Raw genomic sequence first — 23,072 nt, forward strand, 5'->3', positions numbered from 1 at the left:
TGGGACTTCAGGATCATGACCTGAGCAGAAGGCAGAGGCTTAATCAACTGAGCCACCAAGGTGCCCACAGTGGAATAGATTTAATTAAAACATTAGGTCTGTTTTATTTTTGAGTGAATTAGTTTCATTTAATATTAATAGTAAAGATATAATGTTATATTCTTAACAGTTTTAGTTTTAAAGTGATTTTTAAGTTCATTTGGCAACCTGGAAGAATATTATTTATATATAAGCAGTCATCTTATAGATTACATAGAGTACAAAGACTTTTCCTTCTTCTCTTTTTAATTAATTGAATGATAACAGTACTATGAACAATAAGCCAAAGTCATCGCTGTGTAAATAAGATAGCTCTCTTAATTTTTGTGTATTCCATGATGCCTGGCAAAATGTGGGTGTTCAGTAAATATTAGTAATTTATGACTCCATGTTGAAATAAAAAAGCAAGGATTTAGTATCCAAATGCAGCCTCTGTGATCTCAAAATTGAAACTAGCAGAAATAATAAAATATAAGACTTTTTACTTTATGTACCTAACTGAACCTAACTCTTAAGATTCTTCTTCTTATTGTTTATTTTTTAAAGCTTTTATTTATTTATTTGTTTGTTTAGAGAGAGAGGATGCAAACAGTGAAGAGGGGCAGGGAGAGAGAGAGAGAGACAGAATCCCAAGCAGATTTTGCGCTGAGTGGAGAGCCACCTTGGCCACCTGTAGCATCCTGCTACAGGCCACAAGCATCTCCCTTACATTACTGCAGCAGCCTCCTAACTAGTTTTCCTACTTCCACTTTTCCTCCCTTTCTGTTTATTCTCATGATCTTGAGATCATGACCTGAGGTGAAACCAAGAATTGGATGTTTAACCTACTGTGCCACCTGCCCCACCCCTTAAGATTATTTTTAGTATGAGGCTTAGAAAAAGGCTTTTAACTTTGAAATTTTTATTAATTTCAAAATTGCCCTCTATCTGAGAGAGTATGAACATACGTTACCAACTCTAAACACAAATAATTGACTATTTTATTAGTCTAGAACTGTTTTTTCTAAAATGGTCCACTGGCCACATTGAGCACTTGTAGTGTAGACAGTTGGAATTGAGGTGAGCCGTAAATGTAAATTACATATATCGTAGGCAGTCTTAGTGTGAAAAGAACAATGTAAAAGAGCTCATTAGTACTTTTTGCATATTGATGAACTTTTTGTGCTCTGTTATGCATATTGGTACATACAAGTTTTATAAAATTCTAAATTCCACTTGAAAGCTCAAATTTTATTGGCAGCACGTACTGATACTTGTTTTCCTTGAATTGAGTTTTACTTTGTTCATTTTTGAGAAAATGTCTGCCAAATGCTCAAGTCTGACAACCTTAGTTTTTGAGTGTTGATCTGTCATTCTAATAAAAATTGTCTTCCTTGTAAGGTGGCTAATTCAGTTAAGCAAGCACTTGCATGATGGCTTTTCCTGGAGTAAACTGTGATACTTTGGTGTGCAGCAAATTTGCTTTCTTTATGTGTACTTCTTATCTCACTACAGAGAATAATATCAGAAAGAAAGTGTACTCAAAGGTTACAATTTAATAAAATTGATACTTCTTACTGGTTCATCAGGAACATTTGTAAATGGAGATGGCAGTTCTTTTTTTATTATTTTTTACTGCAAGTGTGCATTGTTGAGGACTGCAGTGGCTGCTAGTATAGTTTGGTGCCACTGCCTTGATTTGTGTTGTGGCACCAGCAGATTTACCCACCAGTGCTTTTGCTTCTTCAGTGCAAATGTGAACCTGTGAAAAAGGCAAATGATGTTGCAGTATTCTTTATGAAAATAGTTTGATCTTATGGATCCCAAAAGTGCCCTGGAGTTTGATCTTGTGGATCTCTGAAAGGTCGCTGGCAACTCCCAATGGTGAACAGATTATTCCTTGAGAACTGTGGCTCTGGAATATATAAGAGGATTAATAAAAAACAAGGCCCTGACCACAAGACTGTTGTACATTTAAGATGAGGCCACAAGTTGCAGAATGTAAGGCAGAGTATCATAAGCACCATATAAGAGCTACAGACTTGTAGTTATTTAGAAGAAAGAGATGATAATCAACTGAGACAGTATCATTAAAAGTGTTCTTGGATGGGACGCCTGGGTGGCTTAGTTGGTTAAGCAGCTGCCTTTGGCTCAGGTCATGATCCCAGCATCCTGGGATCGAGTCCCACATTCGGCTCCTTGCTCAGCAGGGAGCCTGCTTCTCCCTCTGCCTCTGCCTGCCATTCTGTCTGCCTGTGCTCGCTCTCTCCCTCTCTCTCTCTGATAAATAAATAAAATCTTAAAAAAAAAAAGTGTTCTTGGAAGGGTTAGTGTTTGAAATGGACTTTAAAAGATGAGATTTCAAGAAGCAGATATTTGGGGTTTTAGAGGAGAGCATTTCACGTAAAAGCTATAGCATAAAACTAGAAGGGTGGATACTTACTGAACTTTGGGAAAATCATTTCATCTTTTTGGATTTTAGCTCCCTAATCTATAAAATAAGATTGAATTTTATCCTTTTAGATTGCCTCCAGCTTTAAAGTTGCAAGATTCTGAGTGGTATTTTTGTGAAGTTGTTGCTGTTGTCATTATTATTGTTGTTGTTGTTAGGATCAGAAATATTTAAGTGATTGTAATTAAAATTTAGTGTTTAAAAAATATAAATGAAGGTATTTGCTCTATGTATACTGTTGTATTTATTAGTGCATAAAATTTGGGGACGGTGGTAATAAAGGATTTTAAAGGACTTTATAGGACACGTTCTAAATGGATTAAAAAACTTTTCACTTTTTATAATCGTAGTAAATTCATTTTATTACCTCTTGTATTTTTCATGTTAGCGGTTGGGATATAGGTAGAATTGCAGTGTCATAAAATATACTCAGTACTCTTAATATATTAGAAATTTTTTTAGTGTTTTGCATTGCTAGAGTTCACATTCATTCCCTTTATTCAGAGTATTTGAGAATTTAAATGTTTGTTGTTATTATTTACAGACATAGTACCACAGATTGGTCCCCTACTCCGTGATTTTAGTTTTTAAAATGTCTGTTTCAGTTAGTATATGAACTTGAAATTAAGCTAGTTGAAAATGTGGCAGCTCCTGGATTTTTAGACATTTTGAGGAGTTAGATACAAAAACTGTACTTCAAACAAAAATTTGTCTTATTGGCATTATTAAAAGCTGACTTTCCTATGAGTAGGAATTATTTATTATTGATTACATACGGTGTCATTCCTAAGATAGAATCTTAAAGGAATATTCTAATCAATTAAATACTGGCTAAACTGAAAATAATTCTAACATAGAACTTTTTAGTTGATAATTTTTGTCTATTTTTTGGATAATTTTTTTTGAAAAATTAAGTTTTCTTAGCAAATCTGATTTTTCAGTAGTTTATCCTCTGAGTTTTTTTCTTCCATGTCTAGTGTGAGTTTAGCTTAAATGTTATTGATGAATTATCTCAGATAACTGATACATCTTGTGTTTTATGCAAAGATATGCAAAGATTCCCAAAGAGTATGGTATATCTTACTGACCTTTTGTTATTAACTCTGTTTTAGGAATGGATCGTGATTATGGCCCCGGATCTTATGGAGGTCTGACATTCAAGGATATTTATCTAAAAATTCTTCTTTTGGGTGCCAGTAAAGGTGAGCATCTTTTAATTTTTTTTTCTTTTTAAACTCTTTATAGGGATGGACCGTGACTATGGCCATGGATCCTATGGGGGTCAAAGATCCATGGACTCCTACCTAAACCAGTCATATGGCATGGACAATCACAGTGGTGGTGGTGGGGGTAGCAGGTAAATTGCTTAATCACTTGGCCAAATAATTAGATGACTATAAGATTCTGGATATTTTAATTTAAGTATTCCTTAGGCATGTTATGATACTTGAACTTCACTATTTGGTATTGAATAATCACCTTAAATGTTTAAAGGTGTTAATTAATGGTTCTAAAAATTATCTCAGGGCCACTGACAGACATTATTTTAGGAAAACTTTAAGTAGCTATTTTCATTTCAGTACGATAGAGTAAGATTTTCTGTCTTCGTTAGTGAATTTTTTTAAAACTTCTTTTACTTTTAACTCCTTATCATTCAGAATGTTCTGAACAAATGATATAAAAATGTTATTGGAAATATTATTTGTGAAGTTATTTTATTTATGAGTTTTAAAAGTATCTTTTCTAAGGTGGGGTGTTCTATAAAGCAGCAAATCAGTTTTTGACTGGAATGGTTTAACTGAACCAGTCTAGCAGCATTCAGTTTCTGAGAAACATGTAAGATAGTTACTTTTTTAATTTTAATTTTAGAGTAAATTGTAAGAGCATATTGTAATAGTAAAACATTCTTTAGGTTCATGTCTAGGTTATTTATTGGCAGATACTACTTATACCAAAAACACTATGCTCTAAGCCAGGAGCATTGTATCAAAGCCAAGAATACTATACCTTCATTTATTTTAATGCACTAGAGTTCAGATTGTTTTTATATTTCACTGTTGATACTGTGTAAAGCTCAACACTAGTTGAACTAGCATAGGCTTTAGCATTGACCACATTTCAGGCAAAGAGGGTACAGGCACAGATATTTCTACTAAATATAACTAGTTAGGTAACATTTGAAACTATCCTCCTTCTTCATAAGTTGGAGGATCTGGATTCCTTAAGGATGGACTGAATGATGCTTTACTTTTCTTCTTTCTGCTTTGAATATGCCGCTATGGTTTATAGTAGTGGAAAATAAAAAAGATGAACAGATGCAACAATTTTGCATATGTGATAGATGTTTTAAAAAGAGTTGGAAAGAGGAGTAATTTTTATATGGTTACCAGGATTCAGAAGTAAATAGTAATTCTACTTAGTGATCTGTAAATAATTGAAGTAATGTAACACATTTAAATAAATGTTTTAATATATCCGTTATTGCTATATTGCATTGTAAATGTATTGTGCATAAACTATGTAGATGTTATTGTTTATCTCATGTGTAATTGTGGGCCTTTATGAAATTATGTTGTAAGATACCAAGCAACTTTTGTAATCCATGCTTTGGATTTGTGAGAAGTAAGATGATTTGTTTCTTCTGTTGACTCTATTAAGACCTTGAGGAGACTGTGTGCTCCCCTTTTTAGAGTAGTTTTATGTGATAATTTCCTGCCAGGAAAGAATTTTTTAAATAATTGAAGACTTAAAATGTATTCTTTCTCATCTGCCTTGATAATTTATGTGCAGAGGGTATATGCTGGTGGTCTTTTACTTTTATGTTCTATTTTATGTCCTTATCCTTCTAGATTTGTTAGATTTGCTAGTCTCTACAAGTGGAAAGTGACTGAGGATTGATTATTGACCTTACCCAAAGTTGGGCAGGATATCAAATTTCATAACCAGAGATAATTCTCCAAATTTTAACTGCTATAGACACAATGAAGCAGTTTTGTGATATAGATTATTGGGGGTGCAAAAGGATCTCTTTTGTGTCACAAATAGCTTATATCGGTGTAGTCTTCAATTTTTGTCCCTATTGAAAGCCAAAATATTGTAAATATTTGGTATTTTCCAATACTAGGGATGGATTCAAAGAAAGTTTGAGTAGCTTGTGAACTATAGTAAATGACTTTTTCCAAGACTAGGGCTGGGCTTAAATACTGACAGACAAATCATTTTAATAAAATAGAAAAGCTGCTACAAAGCAGATTTTTAACCTAAGGTTTACTTAACTCAATTCATACTTAAAAATTGACTCAGATAGCTTTCTATCTGGTCTCATGTTGAACTGCCCAGCCCTAATCAGGTGTGAATAAAAGTAGAACTGTGCAAACCAGTATGGTATAAATGAATTTTAGTTGATAAATGTCATCTGATAATTTGTCTTTTGAATTGTCTAACATTAGTAAGCTTACTTTTGTTTTTTCCCTCACTGTGCAACTTTTCCAGGTTTGGACCTTATGAGTCTTACGACTCCAGGTCTTCTCTGGGTGGGCGAGATCTGTACAGATCTGGCTATGGTTTTAATGAACCCGAACAAAGCCGCTTCGGAGGTAGTTATGGTGGTCGATTTGAGAGCTCCTACCGGAATAGCCTTGACTCTTTCGGAGGTAGAAACCAGGGCGGGTCTAGCTGGGAAGCACCTTACTCCCGTTCAAAATTGAGGCCTGGGTTTATGGAGGACAGAGGAAGAGAGAATTACTCTTCCTACAGCAGTTTTTCTTCACCCCATATGAAGCCTGCACCTGTAGGCTCTCGGGGGAGAGGAACGCCTGCTTATCCTGAAAGTACGTTTGGAAGCAGAAACTATGATGCTTTTGGAGGACCATCAACAGGCAGAGGCCGAGGCCGAGGAGTAAGTACAACAGAATCTTTTCAGATTCTTTTCACTAGTCACTCTTTTAAACCCTTTCAAGACCATGGTTTTCATCTAGAATAAACACTGTTCATCCCAGTGTATTTTGAAGCAAAAGCTCAATCATAAGCATAATTTTTAGGTTGCCTATAAAAGTTTTTTCAGCACTTCAGAAAATTAAGTGGCAGTGTGAGATGATTGTTCATAAGTTTTGCCAAATCTCCCTTTATTAAAAAGGTGAGGATATTAGGTTTTGGTCTAAAAGGGGTTAAAAGGAGTTGCATTTTTCCTTGTAAACACTAGCAGTTTTGCTGGTGGGACAGTTCTTGGATTATTGTAAAAGGTAACTGAACCCTTTGGAGTTTTTGAGTAGGTTAAAGGTGCAATGTATGATAAAATGTTTATACTTTGCTGCTAACTCTAGCACATAGAATTTCTTCAGAGCTCCATATTTCACAATAAACACAAGGGACTAAAAGTTGGTGATAGATGAGGGTAGGTTAGCCATGTTTACATGGTGAAGAAGTTGATAAGTTTAATAGGTTGTAGAATGATTTGCGGTCACTATAATTACTAACTCACTCTCTTGCAATATGTCCTATTGCTGGGTGTTCTGTTTTCCCTTGTGTCACTAGTTTTTACTATTGAGAAATGAGTTCCTACCTGTATAAACATGTCTCTGGCTCCTTCCTAGGAAGTAATATTTTGTAAATCATTGCTAGCATGAGTAAATATACTAGTCTTCAAGTGTTTTATTTCAGGATATAGTATAAACATAATGATTTATGTTCTTAGATAACTTGACTGACATGAAATTTTACTTAGTAAGTGTATGTAGATTGTGGAGTTTTGTAGTTTGGTCATATGAAGGATACTGTGTTTTTACTTTAATGTAAGAAGTTTTTTTGTCTTTTTAAAATCAGTTACTCTTAATATTCTCTTTGCAGAGTAAAGTACTTCTGATAAAAAAAATGTAGTAGGGCACACGTTTTTAACTGTTCATTAGCCTTTGGTACATGAGTGTAGTTTGTCATTTTTGTGTAGAAATTTTGCATTTATAACAGTTACCCTTTACTTATGTAAAATGCATTGCACCTTTAATGGATAATTAATGAAGATATTTCTAATGTGACTATAAATTACCTGGTAACACTAATCTATTCAAGGTTATACTAGGTTAGCTAGGGATTCCTAAGCATAATATATAAATGTAAGCAACTAATATGTTGCTTTTCCACCATAATTAGTGACTATAGGTTAATTGAAAATTGTTGGGGCAATAGGCTTTGGGTTTTGAAGTTGAAAATCAATTCCAGTTTGAAAATTTGAAAAACACTTAACATTTTCCATGCTGTTTATTACTTTAGGCAAATGATTTTTTTTCTTAATGAGACTTCATATATTAATTTTGTTTTCCACAATAGAAAAACAGGCATTCCTGTATGTTGTGTTCACCATTCTAGTCTGAATGGACATTTCTTTCTTTCTCCTGTTAATGAACTAGATGAACCAACAGGACTTTCTTTTTTAATCTTCACTTGTACAATTCCCATTGGATCCTTCTCTTCAGATTACTCCTCAATCTTTATCTTGTAAAAGTAAGATTAGCAGAATAAATTTCTGTGGACATGTGGCCTCTTGGTGTAGTGGATTCTGTTAATGACAAGAGAAGAGGAAGGGACACAAGAGTCGTTTGGTTGCATGACTCTTCGTCTGTAAACTTTCGCTTCTTGGGCTTCTGGGTCAAAATATGTTTCTCTAGGTAAGAATGTGAATGGAACGTCAGATGTAATTCTTTATCTGAAGTGTGTCCTGGAAGTTGATGCATGGTTATGCTTTAACTCTCCTATTTCATACTAATGTTCCATCTCGCCTTCTCATTCCCTTTTTCAACAGGGAGAAATCCTAAATGATTTCTGGATCTTTTTTACTTCAGACTTCAAATATGGTCTTCTTTATGCATCTTAGTTTTTAAGCCAGGTTTTAGTGAAATAAAGATGTCTTTTAAGGTCTTTTCATGGGAAAACATCAATTAGGAACTCTGAAGAGGAGTTGTCAGAGAGTTGTACAAGTGGTAATATTCTGACAGGCACATATGTTGTTCATGATCTCAAGTAATTTTGAATGGTACAAATAAAAAAAATAGGTAGGAAATATCCATATTTGTTCTACTGGAAGTAAAACTACTAATTCACTGGATTTGAGTTCATGTTATAATTGACAAAGCTTTTCAATGTGTTTATTCAGAGTGGACATGTAAAATTAGGTACATTCTGGGGAATTTTCAGGTGAAAATTACTAGCTAGAGAACATGTAAACTTTGTGTGAATTCCTACTTTATCTTTGGATACTATGCTAATACTTCTTGATTTCACAAATTTGCAGCATATGAGTGATTTTGGAAGCATTCATAGACCTGGAATTGTTGTTGACTATCAAAACAAACCCACCAATGTGACAGTTGCCGCTGCAAGAGGAATAAAGAGAAAAATGATGCAACCATTTAATAAGCCTGGTGGAACCTTTATCAAGAAACCCAAGCTAGCAAAACCTGTGGAGAAGATGAGCCTCAGCAAATCACCCAGTAAGTAAGAAAATGTAATTGCAATTGCTTAAGGTACTTCCAATTTTTTAAACATTTGGTGCTTTTAGATAATTTTTTCATGTTCATATGACAGACTGCATAGTAATTATGATTGTAGAAATAGTCATAGAAATTGTAGATTTCTGAATCACCAAGTGTAGTTATAAATTGATCATGGACATCGAAATTACCCAGAGCTAAAAATTTTAAAAATTCACATTCCACCTCTCTTGCCTAAATCCTTATTTAGGATGGAATCAGAACATCTATATGTTTTAAAAGGCTTCTCACATGATTTTGATTCAGAGTTTTGTCTTGGGTGTTATATTTATTGTTGGGAGCTACTGCTAAAGGTACAGTATTGTCCCATTACACAGAATCACCTTCAGAGGACAAAGGGAAGAAATTTTTCATGGTGCCCAGTACCAGGAAAAAGTGTGCTTCTTCTGGAAGATTGCTTTGCTTTTAATCTGTGGACATGACAACTCTTAGAGATAGTCACATTTCTAACTTCACATTGTTAAAAAAATCAAGAGCCAATCTGAAAATGAAATTAAGGAAACCATTTCATTCATGTTAGCATATACTCAGGAATAAATTTAACAAAAGAGCATATACTCAGGAATAAATTTAACAAAAGAAGTATAGAACTTAGACCTCAAAAACTATCAAACATTGCTGAAAGAAGTTAAAGAAGATCTAAATAAATGGAAAACTAAATAAAGGGTTCATAGATCTGAAGACTTGAAACTGTTAAGGTGGTTTTACTCCCTAAACTGATCTATAGATTTAGCACAATCACTGGCAGAATTCTGCCTGACTTTTTTGCAAAAATTGACAAGCTGATTCTAAAGTTCACAGGGAATTGCAATGCATTTAATAGTGGAAACAATACAGAATAGTGGCAGCAATCCTAAAAAGAAAAAGTAAAAACTTGCTACAAAGGCACGGTTATCAAGACCTTGTACTGGCATGAGGACAGACATACAGATCAACAGAACAGACCTGAAAGTCCAGAAATAAATTCATAAAACTATGGTCAGCTGGATTTTAGCAGGGATGCCAGAATCAGTTGGTAGAGAACCGTCTTCTCAGCAAGTGGTACTGGGCAACCGGATAGCCACATTCAAATGTGAAGGTGTAAGACCTAAGGGTAAGAACTATAACTATAAAATTCTTAGAAGAAAACATAGAAATATACCTTCATGACTCTGGAATTTGACAAGGAATTCTTAGAAAACCAAAATAACTGAGCAACAAAAGAAAAAAAAAGATAAATTGGACGTTATTAAAATTAAAAACTTTTGTGCTTTAAAGGATACCATCAGAAGAGTAAAAAGGCAACTCAGAGTGGCAGATGACATTAACAAATCATACATCTGAAAAGGAAACTGCCTAGAATGTATAAAGAATTTCTACAATTCAATAAAAAGACAAATAGCCCACTGAAAAGTGAACAAAATCTCTAAACAGGCATTTTTCCAAGAAAGTTATATGAATAGCCAATAAACAAGAAAAAAATGCCCTGCCACTAGTTATCAGGGAATTGTAAATCAAGACCACAATGAGATATTACTTCATGTGACTTGCATTGCTAGAATCATAAAGACAGATAAGTCTTTAGTGAGGGTACAGAGAAATCAGAACTCTCATACACTGCTAGTGGGAATGTAAAATGGTGCAGCTGCTCTGGAAAACATGTTCGTCCTCAAATGATTACACAGTTACCAGATGATTCAGCAATTCTTCTCTTGGATGTATATCTAGGATATATAAAATGAAAGCAGGTGTTCACAAAAAAACTTATATACAGATATTTGTAGCAGCAGTATTCATTGTAGCCAAAAGGTAGAAGCAACCCAAATACTCATCAGTGAATGTGAATGTATAAAGAAAATGTGGTATATTCATATAGTGGAATATTTCCAGCCACAAAATGGAATGAAATACTGTTACATGCTGTAACTTGGATGAACCTTGTAGGATTATGCTAAGTGAAGCCTGTTACAAAAGTCCACATTCTACATTACTTTTTTTCATATGAAAGTCTAGAATACAGAAATGGATAAAGATAGAACCTAAGTTAGTGGTGGTTCTGGGCTGTAGTGTGAGTAAGGAATAATGCCTAACAGGTACTAGGTCTCTAAGAGGTGATGAAAATGTTTTGAAATTGATAATGTGATATTTGCGTATATCTGTGAATATACTAAATACCAGTGGGTTGTTGGATACTTTAAATGGGTAAATTGTAGGGTATGTGAATCAGTAAAGTTTTTTTATAAAAAAGTTCAGAGGCAGATTACTCTGTTACTTATCTATATTGTTGTATTTTATTTTTTCACTTTGTAATGTATCTGTACATGAAATCAGGTACATCTGATCAAATTAGATGAAGGCAAGGATATACTAAATAAAAGCTAAAGGAAAGTTTTTTCAGCATTCTTTGTGAAAACATGTAGCAGCAAAATAATATATTCCAAATATTTTGTCTGTTTTTATTTGTACACTGAATTACTTTTTGTTGTTTTTTTTCTTTTTGTATATTTATTTTTGCCTTGATGATGAGAAGTGTTCAGTCTTTCCCAGTAAGGTGAAATATGAGTCTTTCTATTTTGTTTTTCTTTTTAGGATTGCTGCCACTATTCTGTGTTGTTTCCACTATTAAATGCGTTGCAATTCCCTGTGAACTTTGGAATCAACTTGTCAATTTTTACAAAGAAGTCAGGCAGAATTCTGCCAGAGATTGTGCTAAATCTAGATCAGTTTAGGGAGTAAAACCACCTTAACAGTTTTAAGTCTTCAGATCTATGAACCCTTTATTTAGTTTTCCATTTATTTAGATCTTCTTTAACTTCTTTCAGCAATGTTTGATAGTTTTTGAGGTCTAAGTTCTATACTTCTTTTGTTAAATTTATTCCTGAGTGTATGCTCTTGTTGATGCTAACATGAATGAAACAGTTTTCTTAATTTCATTTTCAAATTGGCTCTTGATTTTTTTTAACTATGTGAAGTTGGAAATGTGACTATCTCTAAGAGTTGTCATGTCCACAGATTAAAAGCAAAGCAGTCTTCCAGAAGAAGCACACTTTTTCCTGGTACTGGGCACCATGAAAAATTTCTTCCCTTTGTCCTCTGAAGGTGATTCTGTGTAATGGGACAATACTGTACCTTTAGCAGTAGCTCCCAACAATAAATATAACACCCAAGACAAAACTCTGAATCAAAATCATGTGGAAGCCTTTTAAAACATATAGATGTTCTGATTCCATCCTAAACAAGGATTTAGGCAAGTGACGTGTACAAGGGCATGCGAATTTTTAAAGATCTGTTTGTTGTTTGTTTATTTAAGAGAGAGAGTGCAGGCTGGGGGAGGAGCAGGGGTGGGTATGAGGGGAGAAAAATCTAAGGCAGACTCTTCCCTTAGCATGGAGCCTGCATCAGGCTCTATATCAAAACCCTGAGATCCTGACCTAAGCCAAAACCAAGAATTGGAGGCTTAACTGACTGAGCCACCCAGGCACCTCGGGGCATATGCATTTTTAAAAAGTATCTTTGGGTAATTTTGATGTTCGTGACTGATTAGTACTATACTGGGTGATTCATGGGTTTAACTTCTACAGTTGTAATCACCATGTAGTTCATCATATGAACATGAAAAAATTATCTAAAAGCATTGAATTCATGATGATGGTATTTATATGAATGAAGTTGGAGAAATACTGGTTAATCTCAAACTGATTTTTCTGGTGAGTTCATTTAGATTGTGGTCAGCAGGTGAACTTGCACGTCTATACTTTATGAAGTGGAAACTAAAAAGGGAGATTGGAAAAATGATTTTTAGTTTTGACTTTTGCTGATATCCTAGCAAAAACTGATCCTAAAAATGAGGAAGAAGAAAAGCGACGAATCGAGGCTCGGCGAGAGAAACAAAGGCGCAGAAGAGAAAAAAACAGTGAGAAATATGGAGATGGATACAGGTTTGTGCTTAGTAGAGTCTGAAAATTGGTCTCATTAAAAACCGTCTCCTACAAAATGCAAATACATCAATTGGCATGTGAAAAAATTCATGAGGGTCAAATGAAAGGTCTGATCAAAGATCTTTGGTATTTCTGTGCAGTCAGTCACTCCTTAGAAAATACAAGAAAAAAGTTCCATTCAGATGGTAATCAAAAAGTAAAAAATACTGGGACATAGAGTATTCTTAAAAAGAAATACATGTCACAACACGAAGAAAACCACAAAGTCTTGACCTTTGAGTACAGAGAGACATAGTGATATTCTTGGGTAAGACAACAATATTTACAAATATAACAGGTGTTGTCAATCTCGATTCCAAAGAAGATTCTGTAAAAGAAGAGTATCTAGCTTTCGAGATAATTGAAACATTATAAAGTTGTAATAGTTAAAAATATGTGGTACCAGAAAAATTTTGAGTGTAATAGAATTATTAACTTGTAAATATATGTGTTATAATAAGAATATAATATTTAATAAAGAAGAGGTTGCAAACAAAAGGGGAGTTGCTTAAAAATAGGGGGAGAGGGGTTGCTTGAACAGCTGAACAATAAGAAGAGAAAAGTTTACATCTTCTTATAACTGTGAAGATGAAATCCAGGTGGATTAAAGAACCTACAAAATGGAGAATAACAGGAAACTAAAATAGCGTAATTATAAATAATCACTATAGAAGTTTTTTTCCCTAGGCTTAAAAGTTATAGAATAAATTACAAAGGAAATAATGACCACATTAGTTTAAATAAAAATTTAAAACTTGAAAGCAAACAGACTTGGAAAATATTGACACAAGAAATGATTAATGTGTCTAAGATAAATATCACCCAACCAGTATTTCTTTCTTTCTTTCTTTTTTTTCTTTTTTTTTTTTTTTTGACAAGAGAGTGAGCAGGGGCAGAGGCAGAGCAAAAGAAAGACTCTTAAGCAGATTCCATGCTCAGCAAGGAGCTGGATGTGGGGCTGGATCTCACAACCCTGAGATCCGGACCTGAGCTGAAATAAAAATCGGATGCTTAACTGACTGAACCACCCAAACACGCGCAACCATTGTTTTTTTTTTTTACATGGGAAAAAAACAAGGTGCTCAGTACGTGATTGTCTGAAGGAACACCAGCTAGTTAATAATTTTCAGGAAAATGTTGAAACTCACTATAAGATAAACTGAAAATTTAAATAATAGCATGGCATTTTATTAGTGAGGAGAGAGGAAACATTGGTTTACCAACAAAGATACAGTTAAAGTACACTATTATAATTTGTTGATAACCAAATAGTATGGTTATAATTACTGGGAAGGAATTTAGCAGGTTATTTATTTATTTATTAATTTTGAGAGTGGAGGATAGGGGAGAGGTAGAGGGAGAAGGAGAGAGAATCTTAAGCAGGTAGCGTGGAGCCCAGTGCCAGGCTCCATCTCACAACCTGAGATCTGACATGAGCATAAACAAGAGTCCGAAGCTTAACTGACTGAGCCACCCAGGTGACCCGAATTTAGCAGTTTTTAAAAATGTTTTGGATTTTTTTATAGTTGGTGGTCTCTCCAAGAAAATAATATAGAAGTATAAAAGAGTTTAATCTAAAAAGATGCCCATTATAATTACATTGTTTATAGTAGTTCCAAACATGAAACAAGTAACAGTGATAGCAAGTGGTCAAGTATGTGGAAGTTTTGACACTCCCTTTATGGGCTCTTAGGCCATTGTTGGAAATGAAAGTTACAAAGCCTGCATTAACATGGAGAAAACACAGGCAAAATAGAAACTATACGAAATGTTAAATATGCATGAAAAAGCCTAAAAGAAAAAATTTTTTAAAGGACAGTAATTGATATTTTTTCCATCATCTTTTTCTTAAATTACTGCTTATGCCAGGAAGCTAAAGATTATAAAATGTAAAAAGTAAATTCAGTGTATTTTCTATTCAGAATATAGTTTTGTTCTTTATTTTTTTTAAAGATTTTTTTTTGAGATAGAGAGCAAGTTAGAGACTCTGTTTGTGCATGTGTGTGTGCAAGAAGTGGGGAGGGGCAGAGGGAGAAGAAGGCTCTTCATTGAACAAGGAACGCAACAGGGGACTCTATCCCAGGACCCTGGGATCATGACCTGAACTGAAGACAGTTGCTTAACCAACAGCCACCCAGGCACTCCTAGTTTTGCTCTTTAAAAGTTAATTTGTTTTGTGTAGATGAGGGGAATGAGTTATTACACATTAGTGAATTTTCTAGATGTGTAAAACTTTATGTTAGTTTAGAAGATAACTTTTTTTTTCCTCAAAATATTTTATTTATTTATTTGACAGAGATCACAAGTAGGCAGAGAGGTAGGCGGGGGGCGGGGGGAGCAGGCTCCCTGCTGAGCAGAGAGCCTGATTTGGGGCTCCGTCCCAGGACCCTGAGATCATGACCTGAGCCAAAGGCAGGGGCTTAACCCACTGAGATACCCAGGTGCCCCAAGAAGATAACATTTTTAAGAGCAGCATCTGAAGACCTTTCTATGGAAATATTTTTTAAATTATCTGTTGTCTTCCATATTAAATAGAATATTCTTTGTTACTACCTGGTTTTAATATATACGTTGATTTTATTTATGTAAAATGCAGTAAAAGAAAATTCACTGACATCTGGATTCCCAGATTTTTTTGTTTGCTTAGATTATCTATGATTTTAATGAGCTCGGTATTACAGTTGGCCCATAAACAGCATGGGGGTTGGGGTGCTAACCTCCATCCAGTCACATATCCATGTGTAACTTTGGATTCCTGCAAAACTGCCAATAGCCACCTGTTGACTAGAAGTCTTGCTGATAACATAAACAGTTGATTTAACACATATTTTGTATGTTACAGGTATTATATACTCTATTACAATAAAGTAAGCTAGAGAAAAGAAAATCCTAAGGAAGAGAAAATACATTTACAGAACTGTGCTGTAGAAAATCTGCATACCAGGAACCTGTGCATTTCAAACTGCTGTTGTTCAAGGGTCAACTGTGCTTGTATAATCTTTGCGTCTAGCTTCAATAACCTTGTCCTGTGTTCTTTCTGATTTGTTACTCATAATTTGTAAACAGTAGGATTAAGTTTATTAAGGATTAACTCATGAAAAGAAGTTCTAGCTTTTAAAAGGCAGCTAGTTTTGGTCCTTAACGAGTATCTCTGCCACTGTGGATAGAATTCCTTCTTTTGACAGGGGTGGAAACAAATTGGAATGAATTCTGTTTCAGGTGTGTAGGAATCTGGAGGTGTTTTACATTAGAAGAATAATTTTTCTATTTACCCTATGAATACTTCCCCCTTTAAAAATTGTAGCTTTGGATAGGATATATCCATGTTAATAAATGGGTGATTTGGAGAAAATGGAAGAATTGAACTTTCATTTAGCTGTTTTCTCCACAACTCTAAATATGAATCTGAGGATATAAGCCAAAAAATGTCAGTTCAATTAAATTGTCATTTTAGGATAAGAATTATTAAAAATAGTCTAAAATTACTTTAGTTCATCATAACAGTTTTATTTTGAGTTAGGAGGATAAGAGATTGACAGTGAATAACTATTCTTATGATAGTTTTTTTTTTGGATATTTGAATGCTTTCAATAAAATAAAGAAGGGAGCCTGGGGGGAAGAGTACAGGGGTGTGAGAGGTATAGACAAACAATAATATATGGGGAAGAGTGCCAGAAGAGAAGTACAAAGTGTTTTACAGGCGATAACTTCTCAGTAGGAGTGCAGGAAAATCAGGGAGATGGTTGGAGGTGGTATTTCAACTGACCGAGGGAGGGTAGGATTGCAATAGGAGCTGTTAAGCAGCCCAGACAGAGGGCATGGTTCGAGGACATAGAAAGAAACAGGGATTTTTCATTGATATTCAGGAAATGGAAAGCTGTGTAGATTGAAAATGAATCTAGTGGGGGTTGAAAGTGTAATTTAAACAATGAAGACATACCATGTGCCAGATACTTTTAAAAGTATTTAGTGGGTAAAGCCAAAAAATACAGGAGAGATTAAAAACTTTCTTAAATGGCACCTGAAAGTGTTTTGACTTCGTTTTTTGAGGCTTAAGTCCATGAAGCCAGTAAGGTCTTTTGAGCAGCGAAATGCTGTTGCCTCCTTTAGGAAGTGACAGTTATTAATTGAATTATTACTGTGTGCCAGGAACTGTCCTAAGGGTTTTCTATATGTTAATATTTTTAATCCTCACTGTACTTCTCTAAGTGTTCTTATCTCATTAAGATCAGAAAACTAAGGCCCAGAGAAGTTAAGTAATTTGCCCAACATCACACAAGAGGGCTAGGATATAAACCCAGCAGTAGGCTACAGATCCCATAATCTTAACCAGGAAAATAAATATTATAGTGGTATAAAGAATTAATTGGAAAATGGAGACTGCAGACAAAGAAATAAGTTAAGAAACTTGTCATAATTCTAGGAAAAGGAAATAATAAGAATATATAAGACAGGAACACTTTATGGGAGGAAAAGGGGGAAGTTCATATTGAAGTGACTCCAGAGCTTCTAAATTTGTCTGGTCCAGGCTTATCAGTCATCCTGAAGTAGTCCCTAAAGGGCAGGCTTTTTTGCTCATCGAAGAGCTCCAGGGGAGTGATTTAGGGTGGTTTGGTATTCCACCTGGCCTTGTTGATACTACGTTGGTGGATTGCGAGCTTAAGAGTGGAACAGAAAATAAAATAAGTAATGAAACTTTGGAACTTGATATTTTTTGAAGTTTGCTATGGCTTTCTAACTAGTCTAGACTTGACATGGATATCTTAGGACCAGATTAAGTAGATCCACTGATTTCCATTGTTTGTACCAAGGAGTTCCAGGGTGGGCCAGAAATGTAAAGTGGTATAATAACAGTGTTGTCCAAGTAGGTATTTAAAGAAATACTGATTTTTCTGACTTCAGCTAAATTTAGATCAACCATAAAATGGAATAAAGGAAATCATTTATGCTGGTAAAATTAGGTTTATTAGTATGGCCTTATGAACTCTAAGCAAATAAGGTAATATTTAAAGAAAACATTTTTTTCTTTATAGAATGGCATTCACATGTTCCTTTTGTAAATTCCGAACGTTTGAAGAAAAAGATATTGAACTACATCTGGAAAGTTCTTCACACCAGGAAACACTAGATCATATTCAGAAACAAACCAAATTTGATAAAGTAGTTATGGAGTTTTTGCATGTAAGTAGCTATTTTTAAAACAAGAAGCACTTTATCTGATAACTTTAATTCTTTACTTTTCCAGTTTCTCGTTTTAAGTTTCTAAAAATTTAGTGTACTGTTTACTTAAAGAGTTCTTAAAAAAAAAAAAAAAAGCCCAGAATTAAACGTGAATTCCTCTGTAATAGATTTTAGATTTGTAATTTGGGAAACCATTTTATGTTTTTCACATTAGTTTCTATCAGAGGTGTCAGGAAAAGAATTAACAACTGTTTGTTGATGCAGAATCAGCTATCATTCACTGAGTGTCTACTCTGCACCTTGTGCCGTGCTGGGTACTTTCATTCATTGTGTCATTTGAGCCTGATCTCAACTCCTATTCATCATGAAAGATCACACTCAGAGCAGTGTAATAACTCTGTCAGTTAGTTGGCAGTCTGAATTCAGAGCCAGAGAGTGGGTGTCTGTTTGGTGTCCTTTATATTATCAGTGTGTGGTTACCAGTTCAATAGTTTTTCTTGAATACTTAACAAAAGGTGCTGTGCAGGGACCAAAGACACAGATACCACCCTCTGTGAACTAACAGTAGTTGGAAAGAGAATGTGCTTATATATCCATAGATGGTACAGTTAAGTTGAAGGGCTGGGAGTGAGAGTGTAGTCAGGGGGGTTTGGAGAAGGGGAAGATCGTTGGGGCCAGGGATGCTTAAGGAAGGGACTAGAGCTGGACTGCTAATTGTACATACAGTTAATTTGGACAAAAGCATGAAATTGTTATGGGGTTAAAAATAAAATGATCATGCATTCCTCCATATCCTTTCAGAATTGTGCACCTTTAGAAACATTTCTTCCTGTAATTTCATTCCTTAACTGGTTGGTTCCTAGTTATCATTTAGGACTTAAGTACTCAACTGCCTTGAGAAGACCTCTTAACTCTTCTAGCTGTCTTTGATTTCTCTTGTTCTTTATGCCTAAAATATTTTTTTCTTTTCGAACTTTTATTTAAATTCTAATTAGTTAACATACAGTGCAGTTTTGGTTTCAGGAGTAGAATTCAGTGATTCATCACATATATACCTAGTCCTCATCATAACAAGTGGCCTCCTTAATATGCATCACCCATCTAGCCCATCCCCCACCCACCTCCTTCCATCAACCATCAGGTTGAGTTTCTTGGTTTGTTTCCCTCTCCACCCCCCATCTTGTTCTATATTCATCTGTTTTGTTTCCAAATTTAATTTAATTCCACATATGAGTGAAAGAAATCCCATGGTTATTTGTCTTTTCTGACTGACTTATTTCACTTAGCATAATACACTCTAGCTCCATCTGCATCATTCTTTTGATGGCTGAGTAATATTCCACCATATATCTTTATCTATCTATCTATCTATATGTGTACACACACACACACACACACACACACAGACACACACTATTATCTGTATCCATTCATCATTCAGTGGACATTTGGGCTCTTTTCATAGTTCGGCTATTATTGATAGAAAATACATTTTGAAAGCAAATATTTTTTATAAGTGTCTTAGTGCTTTCTTTGTATTTTATGATAGTCTTTTCAACTGAATTGTAAGCTCTTTGAGAACAGATATTAGTTCTTATGTAACTGATACTATCTTCCATAGGCTGTTAGTTTGATGCTAAGCATATTCTAAGTGCTCACTGAAGACTTTCTGGGTTTCTTCCTATTTTGCTCTATAGGAATGTATGGTGAATAAATTCAAGAAAACATCTATTCGTAAGCAACAGACAAATAATCAAACAGAAGTAGTTAAAATAATTGAAAAAGATGTTATGGAAGGTAAGTATTTAAACAAATTATTTTAGAAATTTACATGTTTTTTTTATATACCATACCCTATTTCAGTATAAATGATGGCCTACTAGAGTGACCAAGTCAAGTACATAGTCAAATGTTGTAGCCATGAGTAGGTTATTAGAGATGAATTCCTTTGAGGACAACTTCTCATGCTTACAAGTTTATCATGATCTACTGTTACATCTTTCACTTCAGTTACAAAAAAAATCAGCTTTTCCTCTAGATGGAGGTGAATTCTTCTATATATCTTCTGGCTGTCTTATTCCTTCTCATCTCTTTAAGGACATCTGCTCAAATAGTGAACTCAATTTTTTAGTCTTTCTTTTTCTGTTTCTGAAGCCTATGCTTTCATCTTTAAAAAAGAAAAAAAAAGTCTTCAAAGAAACAAAGGAAAAGAAAAGAAAAACAGACAATATTTGCCCTAAAACTTGCTTTTCCCCTTGAACAACCATGCTTCTTTAAGCATAGTCCACACTGATGTGTTTATTCACTGCCCATTACTACTTTCCCACAGTAGACCACTTTCTATTACCAGTGGTCTCCTGAAATTGCTCTGATAAAAATTTCTGACATCAGCTTCAGTAGATTCTTCTGAATTATTATCGTACTTCTATAGCATTTTTACTGATGTTTGTTCATCTGCTTCCTCCCCTGGATTCTGTGGTATATCACTATCCTGATATTCTTTATTCCCTTGCTGTTGTTTACTTGTACTTTTCTTTCTCTGTGAGGCTTTTAGAAGTTGGCATTTCCCACTGCTCTTCCTTTGTTCCATTATCTTCTTTTTTTGTATTCCTTCCTCTTGATTCATCTATTTGCAGAGCTTAAATTAACCCATCTCTGTTGATTACTAATACATTATATGCCTAGCAAAGGTTTCTCTCTGAACCCGAGTCTCGGACATCCAACTGCCTACTGACTTTTCTCTTTAGGGGTCTCACAAAATCTGTGTATCAAAAAATTTGTGTACTCCAAACTTTGAGCATCCTCCACCCCATAAAGAAAAACAAAAATCCTGTTGAGCTGTCTTTTATTTACCTTGGAAGTTGGCCTCATCATCAGAGCCAGAAGTGTATAGTCCTATGTAATTATACTTTGTTCTATCTGTAACATTGTATTTTATCACTTCTGTCTTTTTTTTTTTTTAAGATTTTATTTATTTATTTGACAGACAGAGATCACAAGTAGGCAGAGAGTCGGGCAGAGAGAGAAAGGGGGAAGCAGGCTCCCCACTGAGCAGAGAGCCCGATATGGGGCTCAATCCCATGACCCTGAGATCATGACCTGAGATGAAGTCAGAGGCTTGAACCAACTGAGCCACCCAGGCTCGCCTGATCATTTCTGTCTTTTAAATATCTTCCAGGTCTCTTCTTTACCTCTTTATTACATTTGTTCAAATCTCCATCTGTTCTCTTGGCAATTATTATTTTCTTTCTTATCTCTAATTCTGCATGACTTATATTACTTCAAGAATTTTAGCTGGTTCCCCATCCTCTACAGGATAAATTTCAAATTCCTATGTCTGACATGCAAAGATCTCCAGGGTGTTTTGTTTTTTCTTTATTCTCAGTGCCCCAGCCATACTGAATTACTTGGAATTCCTATAAAGTGCCATATTCTCTCACACCTTTCCCTTCCATATATTTATACCTTTATCTATAATAAATTTGTTTCTTGTGAATCTAGTCTTGACATTTTTTTTCCTATCCCTGTCCACCCACATTTATTATGGTAATTTTTTTCTTAGTACAAAATCAACATGTCTCATATATTTTGGGGATGGACTTTAGGCCTCAGAACATGATTATATAACATGATTAGGAAATACACTGTTACTATATTTTATAATTTTATCTATTATCCAGATTTTTAATCTGTATATGCAGATTTGTGAGATGTAGAAAAACTTAACATAATCTACATACTTTGATTATTTTGGGGGAAGAAGGGGTTATAAATAACCGTGGAAACAATAAAAACTTGTTTTGTTGGAAATAAGAATATGTAAATCATTACTTTTCTTATTTATAACTGGCTTTCTTTTGTAGGTGTTACTGCAGATGATCACATGATGAAAGTAGAGACTGTTCACTGCAGTGCATGCAGTGTGTATATCCCTGCTTTACACAGCTCAGTGCAGCAGCACTTAAAATCTCCTGATCATATCAAAGGGAAGCAGGTATCTATCTTAATGAAGTCATTGAATTATTTGTTCATCCTTTATTGTCCTTTAAAGGCCATTGTTTCACACCTACCTGCTTGCATACAGCCCTATTAATCTGTGTAAAAAAAACTATGAAGATAACCTAGAGGGTCTGTGTAGCATAGTAGTTAAGCCTGGTGGTGGTTAAGATTGAGCTCTGGAGCAAGAATTCCTGGGTTTGAATTCTGGTTCAGTATATAATAAGTGGTAAGCAAGTAAATTAACTTTTCTTTGCCTAAGCTGCTTTATCTGTAAAATGGGGATGGATAATCATTCTACTCTTACATAACTGTTTAAAGATTAAGTTGGTGGGGCACCTGGGTGGCTCAGTGGGTTAAGCCTCTGCCTTCGGCTCAGGTCATGATCCCAGGGTCCTGGGATCGAGCCCCACATCGGGCTCTCTGCTCTGCAGGGAGCCTGCTTCCTCCTCTCTCTCTGCTTGCCTCTCTGTCTACTTGTGATCTCTGTCAGATAAATAAAGAAAAAATCTTTAAAAAAAAAAAAAAGATTAAGTTGGTTAAAGCATAAAAAACACTTAAAATGGTGCCTGACTGATATAAGCATTATGTAGTATAAGCTTACATAGTAAGGCTTCAGGAAATCAGAGCTGTTGAATTGTTCTTTTCATGAACACTTTTTTTAAAGTTGGTACAAAACAGTTTTATGAGGACAGAGAGAGGGAGAGAGAGTGTGTGTGTGTGTGTGTGTTTTAGATCAAAAAAGAAAGGAAAGATTTGATTATAACATACGTTTTTCTGATTGCTGGGAAAAATAAACTAGTATCAGCTGTTATCTATTGTTACATTTCTAGGTAAATTTACTCAAATTCTAGGAAAAATGTACTGTTTTCTTTTTGATTGGCATATTTCTGCTTTTATATTGGTTGATTTTATTTAGTCCAGTTT

At 34.7% G+C, this 23,072-nt stretch overlaps 1 protein-coding gene across 2 annotated transcripts in view; it reads left to right on the plus strand.

Annotated features, from left to right (window-relative positions):
- The window catches only part of ZNF326 (zinc finger protein 326), a 38,345-nt gene that overhangs the window by 7,622 nt on the left and 7,651 nt on the right, over positions 1–23,072 (plus strand). The window contains exons 3-10 of one of the 2 annotated variants that reach the window (XM_059375351.1): positions 3,583–3,618; positions 3,716–3,827; positions 5,963–6,368; positions 8,754–8,952; positions 12,794–12,929; positions 18,002–18,149; positions 19,847–19,946; positions 22,013–22,143. In XM_059375351.1, coding sequence (XP_059231334.1) covers positions 3,583–3,618; positions 3,716–3,827; positions 5,963–6,368; positions 8,754–8,952; positions 12,794–12,929; positions 18,002–18,149; positions 19,847–19,946; positions 22,013–22,143 — 1,268 coding nt within the window. The remainder of the gene's footprint in view (positions 1–3,582; positions 3,619–3,715; positions 3,828–5,962; positions 6,369–8,753; positions 8,953–12,793; positions 12,930–18,001; positions 18,150–19,846; positions 19,947–22,012; positions 22,144–23,072) is intronic. The other variant, XM_059375352.1, reaches the window with a different exon arrangement.

This window comes from Mustela nigripes, chromosome 14 (assembly GCF_022355385.1).
Source record: "Mustela nigripes isolate SB6536 chromosome 14, MUSNIG.SB6536, whole genome shotgun sequence".
NCBI lineage: Eukaryota > Metazoa > Chordata > Mammalia > Carnivora > Mustelidae > Mustela > Mustela nigripes.